Raw genomic sequence first — 18,449 nt, forward strand, 5'->3', positions numbered from 1 at the left:
GGAACGTGATCAGATCCATTGATTTACATGTCTGAATAAGTCAAATTAAGTTTTCAACTTCATAGATTCCTAGAAATTATATCAGTCTTTTTTGGGATCAGATTCTGCAGTTGGGTCCATTTTTTTCTGTTAAAGCCAGTGTCCTTGAATATGATCTATATTTCACTCATGGTACTGGCCATTACTAACTGTCCATTCTCCTGGGTTTTCAGTTCAGACAACAAGAGGGCTAGAAATCACACCAGGTCTCCCCGACAGTTATTCTCTATAGGTTAGAATTACTGTCCTAGTTATTTAAAGTTCTACTGATTTAATGTGGATTTCAAATTCCTAATTACAAACTTTGCAGACGCCTCATTCCAGGGTATTTCACAAACCTCGGTGGGAGGTGTTGATCTTTGCAGCTGCCTCTTTCTGAAGTGTTTACCGTATCGTGAATGGCCATGTACAGGTAAGTAATATTGTGGAAAAGTTTGTGCGTTGCTTGGTGACGAATGAAAGTAGGTTCCTTGTCCTCGGACTTGGGTGGAGTTACAAATCGACTAATAGCTCAAAGCCCGCAGATCGGTGCCGTAGCAACTTTTCCCGAGAACGTCGCTTTTTCATTTATCCTTGTGTTATACTTTTGATAGCATACATCAGCAGCGATGCGAAATGAGTTCAAACAGAATCTATCCGTCGAGATTCCAGGTAAAATACATTTAATTCAAAATATTTACGAAGTTTTATTTTACAACTTAAAGAGGATGAACAACTTCCAGTTCAGTTGATCAACCGTGTAAATACATATTACTGTTTTATCAGAGCTGATATATGAATAAACATAATTATCAATGGATGTCAGATTGGCAATGCTATGGAACTACGTTTCATAAATTAACTTGTTAAATTAATGGAGGAATTACAATTTCCTTACTCCACAAAAATATTGGAATATTAGTGGCAAAATTGCCTTTTTACATACTTGCTGTCTTTGCCGCGGAACTATTTTTAAAAAAAATTGCAGTAGAAAATATACATTTCTACTTCATGGATCACAAAAAGACATCATTGACAAGTAGTTAAAAACAAAATCATAAGAGATCATAGAAAACAACTTAAAAACCAAGCCTTGGCACATCCACAACAAAGTGGGCTAAAATGAGCTTTGTGACATGTCCAGTGGAAGCTACCAGACCCATCCTATCCAAAATAGTGTCATCGATCAGAATTAGTTTCTATTGCAAGTTATCTCGTATTTTTGATTTCTAAAAAGCCTTATTTCACGGTATTGAAGTGCCGGATGTGGGTTTGAGCTCATCGGTTTTCACTTGGTAAGTACCTGATCTCAACTTAGAAAAGAAGCTAGGTGCTGATCTCGTCAGGGAAACCTGTCCGACACATTCCTCACAATAGAGGAATCCAACTGTTCCTTTCTGATTACACTTACGCATCTCCAAAGCTCCCCATCTACGCGTCATAACAATTCAAAGAACCAGCTCCAGAATCACTGATATCATTCCTCAGAAATCACAACTGCTCTGTGGAATACTTTAAGAATCCTATTCAGCTTCAGAAGGACAGCTCCAAGGTGAGTCAGCAATTCTTAGCAATGTTCTGCAAGACCATTCCTGTTCTCCATGATCCCCTATTATGCCTGTAGCAGCTTTCAGGGATTCAGCATCTATACTGTCCATGCCTGCATTAGCTAAGCAATTCAACATGGAGTCTATCTTCTTCTAAAAAAACTGTTCATTTAAGGCCTTCCCTCTGAGCAACACACTTTTCCAATCTCTATGCAGATGGGTTTTTACTAGGTCCTGTTGTGTCAGTGTAATGTTCTCGCCAGACTATGAGAATGCCTTCCCAAGTTTGTTGGAGAGCACCAACCTTGTCAGTCATTGGCACTGGCCCAGAGAAACCTTTTCGACCATATTTGCTGACAGAAATTAGCTAACAGGAAACAATTTAGGATGTTGTTTGTATAATTCGGACCAAGAACAAACTAGCCACTAATGAAACACCGTGGATGAATAAAGAGATAAGGGCAAAATTGAAACTAAAGAAAACGGCATACACTAAGTACATAGACAATAAAGGATAGGATTCTGAAAGGGAATACAAAGAAGTTCAGAAAGAAGTAAAAAAAAATGAAATAAAATTATCAAGGAATATGAAAAGGAATAGTAAAGTATTCCTACAGACTGATAAAATTACAAAAGGAAAATCAGGATCGGGATAGGGCCACTAAGGGAGACACAAGATAAACTCACAGGTAATGACAGTGAAATATTGAATAATTACTTTGCCTCAGGATTCACCAGCGAGACTAATAGGGTGGACATGACATTAGAAGAAGAGATCAAAAAAGATATCACGACATAAAGGGAGGAGATAATTGATAAACTAGTCAAACTTGGAGAGGATAAAACCACAGGATTGCGTCTGCACATACTAAAATAAACTAGGGAAGAGATAGCAGAGGCACTATTATATATTTATAAAAATTCAATAGAAAAGGGAATTGTGCCAGACGATTCCTATATTTTAAAAAGGGAGATAGAACAAGTCCAGGGAACTATAGACCAGTTAGCTTAACGTTGGTGGTAGGAAAGATAATGGAATCTTTACTCAAAGATGTAATAGAAAAACATTTAGAAACTGAAAATATAATAATAGTCAGCATAGATTTCAAAAGAGAAGGTCATGCCTGAGCAACCTTATTGAATTCTTTGAAGAAGAAACAGAAAGAATAGATATGGGTAAAGTTGTAGAGGTAATATACTTGGATTTTCAAAAGACCTTCGATAAGGTACCTCATAGCAGACTCATGACTAAGGTCAGAGCATGTGGAGTCGGGATAAGTAGCAGAATGGTTAGCAAGTTGGCTACAAAACAGAAAACAAAGAGTAGGGGTTAAAGGTACTTACTCAGACTGGCAGAAGGTGGGAAGTGGTGTTCCACAGGGATTGGTGCTGGGACCACTGTGGTTCACAATTTACATAAATGATTTGGACTCATTAATCAGAAGTACAATTTCAAAATTTGGGAATGATACCAAATTGGGGATATAGTTAATTCTGAGGAAGACTGACAAAATACAAGAATGAGTCAAAATGCAAGAAGATATTAATAAACTTGCAGAATGGGCATGTAAATGGCAAATGAATTTCAATATAGATAAGTATGAGGTGGTGCAATTTGGAAGGAGGAGTAAGGAGGCCACATACTCCTTGGAAAATAAGAGTCTGAATGGGGTAGAGGAGCAATGGGACCTAGGGATACAGGTTCACATCATTAAAAGTAGCAACATAGATTAACAAAGCCATAAAAAATGCAAACAAAGCACTGGGGTTCATTTCTAGAGGAATAGAATTGAAAAGCTGAGGGGTTATATTAAACTTGTATGGAACCTTGGTTAGACCACTGCTTAGAGTACTGCGTACAGTACTGATCTCCATATTATAAAAAGGACATTGAGGCACCAGAGAAGGTACCAAAAAGATTTACAGAACTGTGAGGTTATAACTATCAGGAAAGACTGAACAGGCTGAGGCTCTTTTCTCTAGCAAAGAGAAGGCTGAGGGGTGACCTATTAGAGGTCTTTGAAATTATGAATGGGTTTAATAGGGTGTTCATGGAGATGATGTTTCCACTTGTGGGGAGTCCCAAAACTATGGGTCATAAATATAAGATAGTCACAACAGCATCCCGGCTGTAGTGCTGAAGACTTGTGCTCCAGAACTAGCCGTGCCTCTAGCCAAACTGCTCCAGTACAGCTACAACACTGGCATCTACCCGACAATGTGGAAAATTGCCCAGGTATGTCCTGTCCACAAAAAGCAGGACACGTCCAATCCGGCCGATTACTGCCCCATCAGCCTACTCTCAATCATCAGCAAAGTGATGGAAGGTGTCGTCGACAGTGCTATCAAGCGGCACTTACTCACCAATAACCTGCTCACCGATGCTCAGTTTGGGTTCCACCAGGACCACTCTGCTCCAGACCTCGTTACAGCCTTGGTCCAAACATGGACAAAAGAGCTGAATTCCAGAGGTGAGGTGAGAGTGACTGCCCTTAACATCATGGCAGCATTTGACCGAGTGTGGCACCAAGGAGCCCTGGTAAAATTGAAGTCAATGGGAATTAGGGGGAAAACTCTCCAGTGGCTGGAGTCATACCTAGCACAAAGGAAGATGGTAGTGGTTGTTGGAGGCCAAACATCTCTGCCCCAGGACATTGCTGCAAGAGTTCCTCAGGGCAGTGTCCTAGGCCCAACCATCTTCAGCTGCTTCATCAATGACCTTCCCTCCATCATAAGGTCAGAAATGGGGATGTTCGCTGATGATTGCAGTGCTCATTTGCAGTCGCAACCCCTCAGATAATGAAGCAGTCCGAGCCCGCATGCAGCAAGACCTGTACAACATCCAGGCTTGGGCTGATAAGAGGCAAGTAACTTTTGCGCCAGACAAGTGCCAGGCAATGACTATCTCCAACAAGAGAGAGTCTAACCACCTCCCCTTGACATTCAACGGCATTACCATCGCCGAATCCCCCACCATCAACATCCTGGGGGTCACCATTGACCAGAAACTTAACTGGACCAGCCACATAAATACTGTGGCTACAAGAGCAGGTCAGAGGCTGGGTATTCTGCAGCGAGTGACTCACCTCCTAACTCCCCAAAGCCTTTGCACCATCTACAAGGCACAAATCAGGAGTGTGATGGAATACTCTCCATTTGCCTGGTGAGTGCAGCTCCAACAACACTCAAGAAGCTCGACACCATCCAGGACAAAGCAGCCCACTTGATTGGCACCCCATCCACCACCCTAAACATTCACTCCCTTCACCACCGGCGCACTGTGGCTGCAGTGCGTACCATCCACAGGATGCACTGCAGCAACTCGCCAAGGCTTCTTCAACAGCACCTCCCAAACCCACGACCTCTACCACCTAGAAGGACAAGGGCAGCAGGCACATGGGAACAATACCACCTGCACGTTCCCCTCCAAGTCACACACCATCCTGACTTGGAAATATATCACCGTTCCTTCATCGTTGCTGGGTCAAAATCCTGGAACTCCCTTCCTAACAGCACTGTGGGAGAACCTTCACCAGACGGACTGCAACGGTTCAAGAAGGCGGCTCACCACCACCTTCCCAAGGGCAATTAGGGATGGGCAATAAATGCTGGCCTCGCCAGCGACGCCCACATCCCATGAACGAATTTTAAAAAACCAATAAATCCAATAAGGGCTATTGAGTTGACCTCCGGGCTTGAGTAGTGGTGCCCTGGTTATTAAACTACTGGCAATACTTGGGTGTTAGATTAGTTTTACTAGAGTTCTGACAATTTAAATAAGAGCATAAGAAAAAAATGTATGGGTGAGAAAAGCCTCTTCAGCCTATGGAAGCTTTTCCCTGTAATATTTTAACTCGCATACCCTAAAATCCAACTGAGTTTTGTATGCCCTAATATCTACAATTCTACTATCGTGCCTGGGTAATTATTTTCAATGTTAATCAACTTTTGAGTGAAAAATGATTTTCTAATGCATTTTTAAAAATCCAAGGGGGAAATGAGGAGAAATTATTTTACGCAGTGAGTTGTTACAGTCTGCAATGCATTACCTGAAAGGGTGGTGGAGGCAGATTCAATCGGAAATTTCAAAAGGGAATTAGATGTATACTTGAAAAGGAGAAATTTGTAGGGCTATGGGGAAAGAGCAGGGGAGTGGGACTAATTGGATACCTCTTTTAAAGAGCCGGCACAGGCACGGTGAGCCGAATGGCCTCCTCCTGTGCTGTATGATTCTATGGAAATCAGGCAAAACTTCTTTACACAGATAGTGGTTTGAATGTGGAACTTGCTGCCACATGAAGTAGTTGAGGTGAATAGCATAGATTCATTTAAGGGGATGCTAGATATGTACATGTGGGAGAAAGGAATAGAAGGGTTTAGATGAAGAAGAGTGGGAGGAGGCTCGTGTGGAGCATAAACACCGGCATAGACCAGTTGGGCCAAATGGCCTGTATCTGTACTGTAAATTCTATGTAATTCTATGCTTTTGTGGATGAACACAACCCACTAATCCTGCTCATCTTCCCAATGACTTTTCTAGCCTCATTGTGCACCATAATCTACCTTTGCAGAAGCTCTTGACAGCTCCATAAAAGAAATAACTTGCATTTATATAGTGGTTTTTATGACCCCAGAACGTTTCAAAGCGTTCCACAGGCAATAAAATACTTTTGAAGCCACTGTTGTAATGTAGGAAAACGTGGCAGCTAATTTGCGCACAGCACGGTGCCATAAATAGCAATGAGGTAAATTACTACATAATTTATTTTTGGTGATGTTGGTTGATGGATAAATGTTGGCCAGGACACGAGGAGAACTCCCCGGCTTCCGTTCAAAAAGTGCCATGAGAACTTACACATCTACCCGAGAAGGCAGATGTTTTACATCTCAAGCCAGCACCACCAACAGTGCAGCACTCCCTCCTATTTTGTCCAAACCAGTGGAGTGGCAATGGTTCCCCAATGGCACAAAACAACCAATTCCCAGAAAGTTTCTCCTCATGGGGGAGCACCACTAAAATAACTAGTTCAGACAAACTAAAATCACATACCTTAAGTTAAAATATGACGTCGTTCTCCTTATCGACAAATCACAAAAGGCTTGAAAGGAACTTATGGACGCCATATGGCTTCATTTGTTTGCTAGTGCTGTTGGGGAAGGTTTAAACTAGAGTGGCAGGGGGATGGGAACCTGAGCGGGGAGTCAGAAGGGAGTAAAGTTGAGAGTAGCAAGAGAGGGGAAGGCACAGGGGAAATTTACAATACAGATAGTACAAACACTTGTTCAAGAACAAGTGAAAGGGAAAAGTGTAGAGCAGCGGAAAGAAAGTGTACTTTAGGCACTACAGATAAAGTAAAAACTAGAAGGCGTAAGGCGATTAACCCAGCATCAAATCTGAAGGTCAGGCTAGGGTGTGTGGCCCAACTAAGAGTTCTATATACAAATGCACGGAGTATAAGGAATAAATTAAATGAACTACAGGTTCAAATTCAAATTGGAGGGTATGACATGATAGCTATTACGGAGACATGGCTGCAGGATGGTCAGGATTGGGAACTAAATATACCAGGTTATAAGGTCTACAGGAGAGATAGGGAAAATGGAAGAGGGGGAGGAGTAGCCTTAATGATTAGAGATGAATTTGCTTCAATGATAAAGGGGGATATAACGAGAGGTAAGCAACCAACAGAGACCTTATGGGTTGAATTGAGAAATAGGAAAGGATCTAAGACTATAGTGGGAGTTGTATATAGGAGCCCTGGCAGCAGCTCTGAAGTGCTAGATTGTATAAATGCAGAGATTAGACAAGCGTGTAACAAAGGCATAGTGGTCTTAATGGGAGACTTTTACCTTCACATAGATTGGGAAAAGCAGACTAGCAACTGTCAGAAAGGTAGCGAATTTCTTGAGTGTGTCCAGGATAGTTTTCTACAGCAGTATGTCCTAGAGGCAACAAGGGGGCAAGCCATACTAGATTTAGTAATGAGTAATGAACCAGATTTAGTTAACAGCTTAACTGTGCGTGAACATCGATCCAATAGTGATCATAACATGATCGAGTTCAATGTAGTGTTTGAAAGGGAAAAAAGTGAATCAGCTGCTAAGATTCTAGACGTGGGTAAGGCCGACTTCAGTGGGATGAGACAGAGACTGTCCACAGTAAACTGGGCAAATCTGTTAATGGGTAGAACGACTGATGATCAGTGGGAAATGTTTAAAGAAACATTTAATGTGATACAGAACCGGTTTATACCCCTGAGGGGCAAGAACTCTACTTGCCAAAAAAAACAGCCATGGACAACTAAAGAGGTAAGGGACAGTATAAGACATAAGAAAAGGGCATACAAAAAGACAAAAAATAACACAGATCCTGGCGAATGGGAAAGATACAAAGATCAACAAAGGGTCACAAAACAGATAGTAAGAGCTACAAAAAGAGAGTATGAAAAGAAACTCGCAAGGGATATCAAAACCAATACGAAGAACTTTTATAGTTATATTAGGAAAAAGAGGGTGGTCAGGAGCAGTGTTGGCCCCTTAAAAACTGAAAGTGGGGATATTGTAATTGACAATGGGGAAATGGCGGACATGTTGAACGATTACTTTGCGTCAGTATTTACAGTAGAAAAAGAGGATAGCATGCCGGAAATCCCAAGAAAACTAATATTGAATCGGGGACAGGGACTTGATAAAATTAACATAAGTAAAGCAACAGTAATGAAGAAAATAATAGCACTAAAGAGTGACAAATCCCCAGGACCAGATGGTTTCCATCCCAGGGTTTTAAAGGAAGTAGGTGAGCACATTGCGGATGCCCTAACTATAATCTTTCAAAGTTCTCTAGATTCAGGAACTGTCCCTCTGGATTGGAAAATTGCACATATCACTCCGCTTTTTAAGAAAGGAGAGAGAGGGAAACCAGGGAATTATAGACCAGTTAGCCTAACATCTGTTGTGGGGAAAATGCTGGAGTCTATAATTAAGGATAGGGTGACTGAACACTTCGAGAATTTTCAGTTAATCAGAGAGAGCCAGCATGGATTTGTGAAAGGTAGGTCGTGCCAGACAAACCTGATATTGAATTTTTTGAAGAGGTGACTAAAGTAGTGGACAGGGGAATGTCAATGGATGTTATTTATATGGACTTCCAGAAGGCATTTGTTAAGGCATTTGTTAGCTACGATAGAAGCCCATGGAATCAAGGGAAAAGTACGGATTTAGTTAGGAAGTTGGCTGAGCGAAAGGCGACAGAGAGTAGGGATAATGGGAAGGTACTCACATTGGCAGAATGTGACTAGTGGAGTCCCGCAGGGATCTGTCTTGGGGCCTCAATTATTCACAATATTTATTAACGACTTAGATGAAGGCATAGAAAGTCTCATATCTAAGTTTGCCGATGACACAAAGATTGGTGGCATTGTCAGCAGTGTAGATGAAAACATAAAATTACAAAGGGATATTGATAGATTAGTTGAATGGGCAAAACTGTGGCAAATGGAATTCAGTGTAGACAAATGTGAGGTCATCCACTTTGGATCAAAAAAGGATAGAACAGGGTACTTTCTAAATGGTAAAAAGTTAAAAACAGTGGATGTCCAAAGGGACTTAGGGGTTCAGGTACATCGATCATTCAAGTGTCATGAACAGGTGCAGAAAATAATCAATAAGGCTAATGGAATGCTGGCCTTTATATCTAGAGGACTAGAGTACAAGGGGGCAGAAGTTATGCTGCAGCTATACAAAACCCTGGTTACACCGCACCTGGAGTACTGTGAGCAGTTCTGGGCACCGCACCTTCGGAAGGACATATTGGCCTTGGAGGGAGTGCAGCGTAGGTTTACTAGAATGATACCCGGACTTCAAGGGTTAAGTTACGAGGAGAGATTACACAAATTGAGGTTGTATTCTCTGGAGTTTCGAAGGTTAAGGGGTGATCTGATCGAAGTTTATAAGATATTAAGGGGAACAGATAGGGTGAATAGAGAGAAACTATTTCCGCTGGTTGGGGATTTTAGGAGTAGGGGGCACAGTCTAAAAATTAGAGCCAGACTTTTCAGGAGCGAGATTAGAAAACATTTCTACACACAAAGGGTAGTAGAAGTTTGGAACTCTCTTCCGCAAACGGCAATTGATACTAGCTCAATTGCTAAATTTAAATCTGAGATAGATAGCTTTTTAGGAACCAAAAGTATTAAGGGATATGGGCCAAAGGCAGGTATATGGAGTTAGATCACAGATCAGCCATGATCTTATCAAATGGCGGAGCAGGCACGAGGGGCTGAATGGTCTACTCCTGTTCCTATGTTCCTATGATTATCCATGATTCCAGGGTCACCCAGAGTGCAGCGCTCCCTCAGTACTGCACTGAAATGTTAGTCTAGATTATATGCTCCAGTCTCTGGGGTGGGGCCTGAACCCACAACCTTCTGACTCAGATGAGAGTGCTGTATCTGAGCCAAGGCTGACACATCATTCAAAAAGGCCTCAATTATCAGTTTAGAGGCCCTTTGTTTTCACCTAACAGGCTTGTGCTTAGTGGGTGAGCAGTTAAATGCTCCAGCTTTAGTTTGTTTATAAATTCAGCTGCAAATACAAAGGCATCCTCTACTGTTGAGTTTACCCTTTGGCAGCCATTCATTTGGTCCCAAGCTTCATGGTTGACAATATCCTTCTTGTGGCTGAGTGCCTTGGACCAATCACTCACAGCGCAAAGGCCTTCAGCTGCTCCAACTTGGCAATCATCCTTTGTCAGGAGGCCAGCATCTTGCCCCAGAGTGCACAATGCGTTTTTTTAAAAAAAAGAATTGCATTTATACAGTGCCTTTCACAATCTCAGGACGCCCAAAAGCGCTTTACAGCCTTTTGATGTGTAGTCACTGTTACATTATTGATGAATAAGGTGGCCAAACAGTGTCTGAAGTTTCCTAGCAACATCGTACACTGCAGTTGGAGAGAAAAGTGTATAACAACTTATTCACAACTACATGAACAATTGCTATACTACCATGAACCTCACACCAATGCCATATAACTGATGAAACTCACACAGACTGTTTACAAAGCATCAATAATGGAGGCCTCGAAGGAGGTCATCTACCTCTCCTCACTCTCAACTAGGAAATAACATGTGGAACAGGAGAAATTTGAAGTGAGGAAAAGAGAATGAGAAAACAAATACAGTTCTAGACTATATGAAGTTTAAAATCAATGCATGAAATACATTATACACAGTAGCTCAGTTATAATAACAACTAATTAGACATGCACAGCCTAAATGATGCATTTAAAGCCCCGGGAAGGAGGTGAAACCTAATGTTAATCAATGCCTGACTTCATGGAAATGACAGAAATATACTTGTGGCCTGGTGTTTTATTGACTTAGCCCAAATTCTTCCAAAGGTTGGCCTGCTAAATACATTGTAGGTATTACACCCAGCTTTTGGAATGTGCAACATAAAGTTTCCACCAGAGATCAACAATTGGAAAGTAACTTATGGTTCCAATGCATCAAGATTACTTTTTCTTGGCAATCAATGAGATGTTTGACTATTCCATACGTCCCGGTTTATATATACAAATAAAGCAATTGCACTCCCTCACATCACATCATGAAATGTAGCTAAATTATTTATCAAAAGAGTGTGTTGCTAGGGCACATGTCTAGAGCAATGTATTTAGCTACAATAACATATTACGTCAATGTTGACCACTAATGGAATTAAATGATGTATATACCTAGTTGAGGCTCAATTCTCAATATGATTTGTTTCCTTGTGCTAATGGGGCCAATTTTACTTCCCTCTCCTCCACTTTACCTGGGCGCTGGACAGGCACAGCTCACCCAAAGTGCACTGTGTCTGTCCTGATAGGGCCATGCTTGTATTTAGTGGGTCAAGTCATTTGAATGGCCTGGTCATATCCCAGTGTAAACTTGCTGCCTGACAGGTCATTGTGCCTATAAAGGTGGTCAGGAATAAAGGTGTAGCGGCAAGCCTGGGGTGCCAGCTTTGGACCTTCTGACTGTGGTTGGAAAATAGCAGCCAGAAGACTTCCAGTCCTGAAAATCCATGAACAGGCTGGAACAGGAAGGTAGTACCTATCTTTATCAGCCTCCCTTGCCTTGCTGCCTGGCCAGCTCAATCTTTTCTGGCACCCCTAAGTCTAGGTACCCTTCTAGTGAAACTGGACGAAATGAGTTGGGAGGGCTGGGAATGCCTTGTCCTGCTTCATTTCCCTGCCTGCCCTTAGCCTACACCTATTGTAAGCGCAGGCCTTTTGCCACCATTCCTTGGGGAGAAGCACTGGAAATCCCAGGGCAGTGTAAAGGAGGTAGAGACTCAGTGTCAACAATTTTTGCCCCTATAAGCATTCCCCAGGCACAAATCGCAGGAAGAATGGCCCATTGAGTTTCATGGTAAATTGAAGCTAATCTTTTTTATTATGCATGGGCACTTCTAATTTTAGTGGACAACTGCCAAAATATGTTATTGTTCTGCATCCATAAAGGGATAAAGGATATTTTACCATTGGTAGTGAGTTCCAAATCCTTTCAAATGAAAACTAGATGTCTTTTTTTTTGGATTATTTTCATTTCCTCCTTTTTTGTATCAATTTTACTCCCCTCCCCTCCCTCCCTCCCACCCTTGCATGCGGGCATGGTTTGCTTCATTATCTAAGGAATTGCAAATGGAGCAGAATGCTGTGCAATTATCAGCAAACAACCCCACTTCTGGCCTTATTACAGAAGGAAGGTAATTGGGGAAGCAGATGAAGATAGTTGCGCCTGGGACAGTAACCTAACAAACTCCTGCAGCGACGTCCTGGAGCTGAAATGATTGGCTTCCAACAACCACAACCATCTTAGAATCATAGAATGGTTACAGCACAGAAGGAGGCAATTCGGCCCATCAAGCCCATGCCGGCAATCGAGTTAGTCCCATTCCCCCGCTGGGGTGAGAAAATTAATCAAAACTGGAAAGAAGCCTAAGGTCAAAGCAGAAATGTGCTAAAAATGTTGTCATTAAAAAAAACAAGGGATAGAAATTGGACAGGCATAAAACAGGCTCAACAAGGGCCAATTTCGGGCGTCAATGTTCCCTGCCCAAAGGGTGCCTGAAAGACACCCAACTCGATATTGGCCTCTTACATATGTAAATGAGTGGCCTGCAGCCTATTTTAGGCCCCCTCTACCAAATTGGATATCAATGAGCGGAGCAGGAGCCAGCCCTGCTCTGCTCAGGATTCTTCCATGGTTGCTGTGGCCTAAGTAGCTTCCGTCACCAAAAGATTAGTTTAAAAGAAAAGAAAATTAAAACGTTCCTGTGGAGTCAGGAGGAGCAGGAATGCTCCCCGACTCCATAATATCCCGATCGTCCCACCCCTTCCCCATTGTGGCTTTACCCCCCACTCATAGGAACATAGGAACAGGAGTAGGCCATTCAGCCCCTCGTGCCTGCTCCGCCATTTGATAAGATCATGGCTGATCTGTGATCTAACTCCATATACCTGCCTTTGGCCCATATCCCTTAATACTTTGGTTGCCAAAAAGCTATCTATCTCACATTTAAATTTAGCAATTGAGCGAGTATCAATTGCTGTTTGCGGAAGAGAGTTCCAAACTTCTACAATCCTTTGTGTGTAGAAATGTTTTCTAATCTCGCTCCTGAAAGGTCTGGCTCTAATTTTTAGACTGTGCCCCCTACTCATAGAATCCCCAACCAGTGGAAATAGTTTCTCTCTATCCACCCTATCTGTTCCCCTTAATATCTTATACACTTCGATCAGATCACCCCTTAACCCCCAGGACTTACCTTCAGGTCACTGCCAGCGAGCCAAGCAGTCCAAGATTCATCTTTTTAAAATGGGCGAGCAGCCTGTGGAGGTGTGACAGACGCCAGCAGCTCATCCAGTTAATGTTAACGAGGCCCGAGGCCCAATTTCAGGCCGGCCTCGGGATCCCAGTTGGAGCGTGCTGATCGTGCACAGCGCCCATTTCAGGCCCCAAAACAGGCCTAAAGCAATTTCAACCCCCAAATATTTACAAATACATCTTTATACCAGATTGTCCACCAGAGGGCAACAGGAATTACCTTTTGCTTCTAGTGCTTTTTAACATCACCAAATTCAGCCAGATTGTTTCTTCTCATTATTTGATTGAATTTTGAACTGTTCTGCTAAAGTTACTTGGTGCTGATAGCAGATGTGCTGCTCTGATAATGGCAAGTCCTTACAGTAATGAATGGAGCACATGCTGTTGTTATGTCAGAAATTAACTGCAGTGTCTCCACATTCCTTATTCAAGCAGTTGTACCTCTCGAGAATCTGAGGGCTTTTGATCTTCCTCAGTGCTTCTTTAAAATCAACCAGCTGGATCTGTCTCACCTGATTAGCGGCCATAATCTTCACTTCTTCTAGTCTGAGCTCTCGATTTGGAACCAACGATGCCTCCTTAGCCAGTGCAGTCAGATCACTTCCTGAATATCCTTCTGTTAGTTTGGCCGGTTGTTCAAGGTCACTTCGGCTGATTGGGTTTCTGTATTTGCCCAAAAAATTCGTAAGCAGCAAGAATCGTGTTTCTTCATGAGCAGGGAGAGAACATTTTAATATTGTAATCTGTATTTGTATGTTCTTTTTGAGACAAAAGCAATGCTAAAGACAGTTAAGAGATCCTGTTTTGGGGGTTGTAAAGAGAGAGTACCTGTTGAGAGAGGTGGCAGATTCACATAAGCAAGCTGGAAGATGGTTTTTCAGCTCTGAGTACTAAATCTTTTACTTATCTGCAAGAAATTCTCCAGGACATTATTGGTACAGACTTAAGTACAGAGGCATATTGTCCATACATTACAACAGTAACTGCACTTCAAAAAAAAGTACTTAATTGGCTGTAAAGCACTTTGGGTCATCCTGAGGTCATGAAAAGAGCTAAGTAAATGCAAGTCTTTCTTTCTATACCTGATTTATGCAAATTGACATATTAAAATCAAATTTCAGAAAGTCTAATCCACTTGCTAAATCACCTTGTTTTTTTCTCCTGTAGGGTGGGGACGTCACTTCAGTCTCATCTGATGTATATTCTCAGTTTGGATCCCAAATTTCTTTAGCTCCTGATAAACAGAAAGGTACGTAGCAATTTATTTTTTATGTATTCCAGCTAAGGATTGTGGAATTAATTTCGTTTTAACATACAATATATTTTGTTAATTTGTTGTAAAGTCTAATGTGTAGGTTATACCTTTGTGTAAGTTTTTATAACCTGCAAATCTGAAGATGCAACTTTTCTTTAATTCTTTTGCTCCATTCTACTAATTTTCTTTCCTTTCCCCATCTCCCCTGAAGATGTAGATTCCTTGTTTCAGTAGTATCTGGTACTTTGCCCAAATTGCCATTCTTCAACATGAGTCTTGACGGTGAATATTGGCAAGCAATTCAACTGTGATAGGGATCATAGCCAAGCATGATCCTGCCCTCATCCAACATCTGAACATACACATCTTTCAGCAGAGATCAATGGATAAATTAGGAGCCTGACCTTATACCTCTGGGACCTAACTTGAATAGTGACTGAGGGTGGGAAATCCGAGTCAGTTTTCCCTTTCTGACCCATGAACACTGAGACCAATTGTAACTCCCCAATAGCAAGTGTTAACTACAAAGTAAAGCTCCTTGAACCTCACTTCAACATGCCTTAACTTCTTACTGCACTAATGGAGCATTTGAATGTCTAACACTAGACATATTTATGCCCTTTCTGACTGTGACTGCTGGTTAAATGTCAAATAGAGCTGAATTATGGACAGTTTTGTATGGTGAATTCCTGCTCATTGGGAACTGCATTGAGACTGCTTAAACTCATTTTAATAAGAGGTCTACAGTGAGCACAGAGAAGAGATTCTGGACGGCTTCAATTTCAATTTAGATCCCAGAGGTATAAGGAGAGTCTTCGAATTTATTCCACCACCAACTCCTATAAATCGTGACTGGGTTGGTGTAATATTCATAGGGGTAATTTTCACACTGATGTAACTGCTGGGACTTTTTATGGAATTTATTTGATGTATTTAATGTTCCATGTTCAGTACAGTACTCTCCAATGTTCTACGGTTTAGGTATATGTAATGTCCGTAATATCATAGTAGCACAGAACACGGCCATTTGTCTCATTTGTTCCAGCAATGCATCACAAGAGCAATGATGTGATCCCCAAGTCCCAACTTACCTTTTCGGATGCCAAAATGAGGGCCACTGGCACAGCATCTCCGAGTTTCCTACTTTTACAGTCCTGAAGCACTTCGATCGAGATTTATAAGGCACAGCAGTTGCCAGAATCAACAGATATAGTTGGAAGTGAGGAATTTCTGAGCCTGAAGAGTTTTGCGGATTTTGAATAATGATTCCTGCAAATGGAAAATTATTTTTTTTTGTTGCCATTCTGCCTACAGACTTCTTACATCTTACAGTAGATTTTCAGCCCCACACCCCACTACATGCAGTGAGTGCATCTCAGGAGCAGTTATGGCATTCCCTATGGACATACCCTTGTACGCCATTACCACAGAGGAAGAGGGGCCTGCATGTGGTAGAGAAAAGGAGAATCAGGCAACATTTAAGGAGCATGCAACCCACCCCCATAGAATGTACAGGCAGCACATATGAGGACTTTTATGAGGAGTTGTGCATTTTACCAAAGAGGCTAATGGAATGCTGGCCTTTATATCTAGAGGACTACAGTACAAGGGGGCAGAAGTTATGCTGCAGCTATACAAAACCCTGGTTAGACTGCACCTGGAGTACTGTGAGCAGTTCTGGGCACCGCACCTTCGGAAGGACATATTGGCCTTGGAGGGAGTGCAGCGTAGGTTTACTTGACTGATACCCGGACTTCAAGGGTTAAGTTACGAGAAGAGATTGCACAAATTGGGGTTGTATTCTCTGGAGTCTCGAAGGTTAAGGGGTGATCTGATCGAAGTTTATAAGATATTAAGGGGAACAGATTGGGTGGATAGAGAGAAACTATTTCCGCTGGTTGGAGATTCTAGGAGTAGGGGGCACAGTCTAAAAATTAGAGCCAGACCTTTCAGGAGCGAGATCAGAAAACATTTCTACACACAAAGGGTAGTAGAAGTTTGGAACTCTCTTCCGCAAACGGCAATTGATATTAGCTCAATTGCTAAATTTAAATCTGAGATAGATAGCTTTTTGGCAATCAAAGGTATTAAGGGATATGGGCCAAAGGCGGGTATATGGAGTTAGATCACAGATCAGCCATGATCTTATCAAATGGCGGAGCAGGCACGAGGGGCTGAATGGCCTACTCCTGTTCCTATGTTCCTAGGTAGTAGGGCAGCTCTGCCACCCACTATAAGAGGACCTGCAATCCATACCCTCACTGTGGCTATGAAGGTGACCACCACCCTTAACATTTATGGCACAGGATCACTTCAGGCAGCCATGGGCGACCTGTTCAATATCATTCAGATAGCAGTATGGGCATGCAGTCATCAGGTCACTGAAGCCCTTTATTGGGGAGTTGGGGAATTCATAACATTTGACATCATGGTAAGGCAGCAGCAGTAAAATCCACTTGTAGAGGGTTACCGGCTTCCTGAAGATCTAGGGCGCATTCAATGGCACACACATTGCTTTGCATGGTTCCAGAGAACACCCAGTTAACTACATTAACAGGAGGGGCTTCCACTCCGTCAATGTGCAGAACATGTAGAGGATCCTCCATGTCAAAGCGCAATATGCTGGAAGTTGTCACAATGCCTTTATAATGCGAAATTCAGGCCTCCACAACCTCTTCAGGGAAGAAAGTCACAAAACGGATGAGATCTGGGTGACAAAGCCTAACCCATGCTCCCAAGGATAATGGGGGTATCTCTATCCTGTCTAGACACTTCATGGTTTTAAATACCTCTATCAAATCTCCTCTCAACCTTCTCTGTTCCAAGGAGAACAACCCCAGCTTCTCCAGTCTATCCACGTAACTAAAGTCCCTCATCCCTGGAATCATTCTAGTAAATCTCCTCTGCACCTTCACATCTTTCCTAAAATGCGGTGCCCAGAACTGGACACCAGTTGTGGTCGAACCAATGTTTTACAAAGGTCCATCATGACTTCCTTGCTTTTGTAGGTTCATCATGACTTCCTTGCTTTTGTATAGAAACCACAGCTTTGCTCAGCGGAAAATAGGATTGGTGTGAGGTCTTGAGAGCCAGACCCTCTCGGCCTCAAGGAGGGGACTGTAAGGAAATATAGATTTCACACAAATGTATGAGGAATTCAAAGGGTTAGACTTAACGGGATTGTGGGTGAGGAACAACAGGAACCAGCCTTAATGCAGTAATGCTCGTAGTTAAAAACAAACAACCATGCTATTTGAGGCAAAAACAGTGAAACAAAGGATGGACCTGTACGTCCGAACATGTCGCTAAGCAACTACATTCTAGAGTCAAGGAAGAACGATTAACAGGCCCCTAAAAGTGCTGATAAGGGAACCATCTATAAGTGGCTTAAGTTTGCTGCAGTGAAAAGGGGGGCTGGGGTTAACTCAGTATATAAGTAGCCAGCCCCTACTCAGACTCAGGGTAGTGGACAAAAAAAGAAAGTACCAAGCAGGTAAACAAGAACGAGAGTATGTGCATGAAGGAACGGGGAACGAGGTCGCGGCTTCTATCCAAAGGACAACAGGGTAATATAATTCTCAATTATACTTTGTAAACTACTGCTTAAATACTGTAAAGTATTGATTCTTACATGTGCTAAATAAAGTCATATGTCTATTAACCATTATAGTGTCAGTCTCGAGCACTGATCAGAGAGTCAAAATTGACTACAGGTACCCTCACTAAGAGGCAGCTAAGAAACAAAATCACCCATCAACTA

At 42.2% G+C, this 18,449-nt stretch overlaps 1 protein-coding gene across 1 annotated transcript in view; it reads left to right on the plus strand.

The window, feature by feature from the left end:
• The first annotated feature begins 566 nt into the window (after window positions 1-566).
• LOC137320839 (low-density lipoprotein receptor class A domain-containing protein 1-like) overlaps window positions 567-18,449 on the plus strand; it is a 36,339-nt gene continuing 18,456 nt past the window's right edge. The window contains exons 1-2 of the mRNA XM_067982729.1: window positions 567-690; window positions 14,602-14,683. Coding sequence (XP_067838830.1) covers window positions 655-690; window positions 14,602-14,683 — 118 coding nt within the window. The 5' untranslated portion in view covers window positions 567-654. The remainder of the gene's footprint in view (window positions 691-14,601; window positions 14,684-18,449) is intronic.

The sequence above is a fragment of the Heptranchias perlo genome, chromosome 4 (genome assembly GCF_035084215.1).
Source record: "Heptranchias perlo isolate sHepPer1 chromosome 4, sHepPer1.hap1, whole genome shotgun sequence".
Classification (NCBI taxonomy): domain Eukaryota; kingdom Metazoa; phylum Chordata; class Chondrichthyes; order Hexanchiformes; family Hexanchidae; genus Heptranchias; species Heptranchias perlo.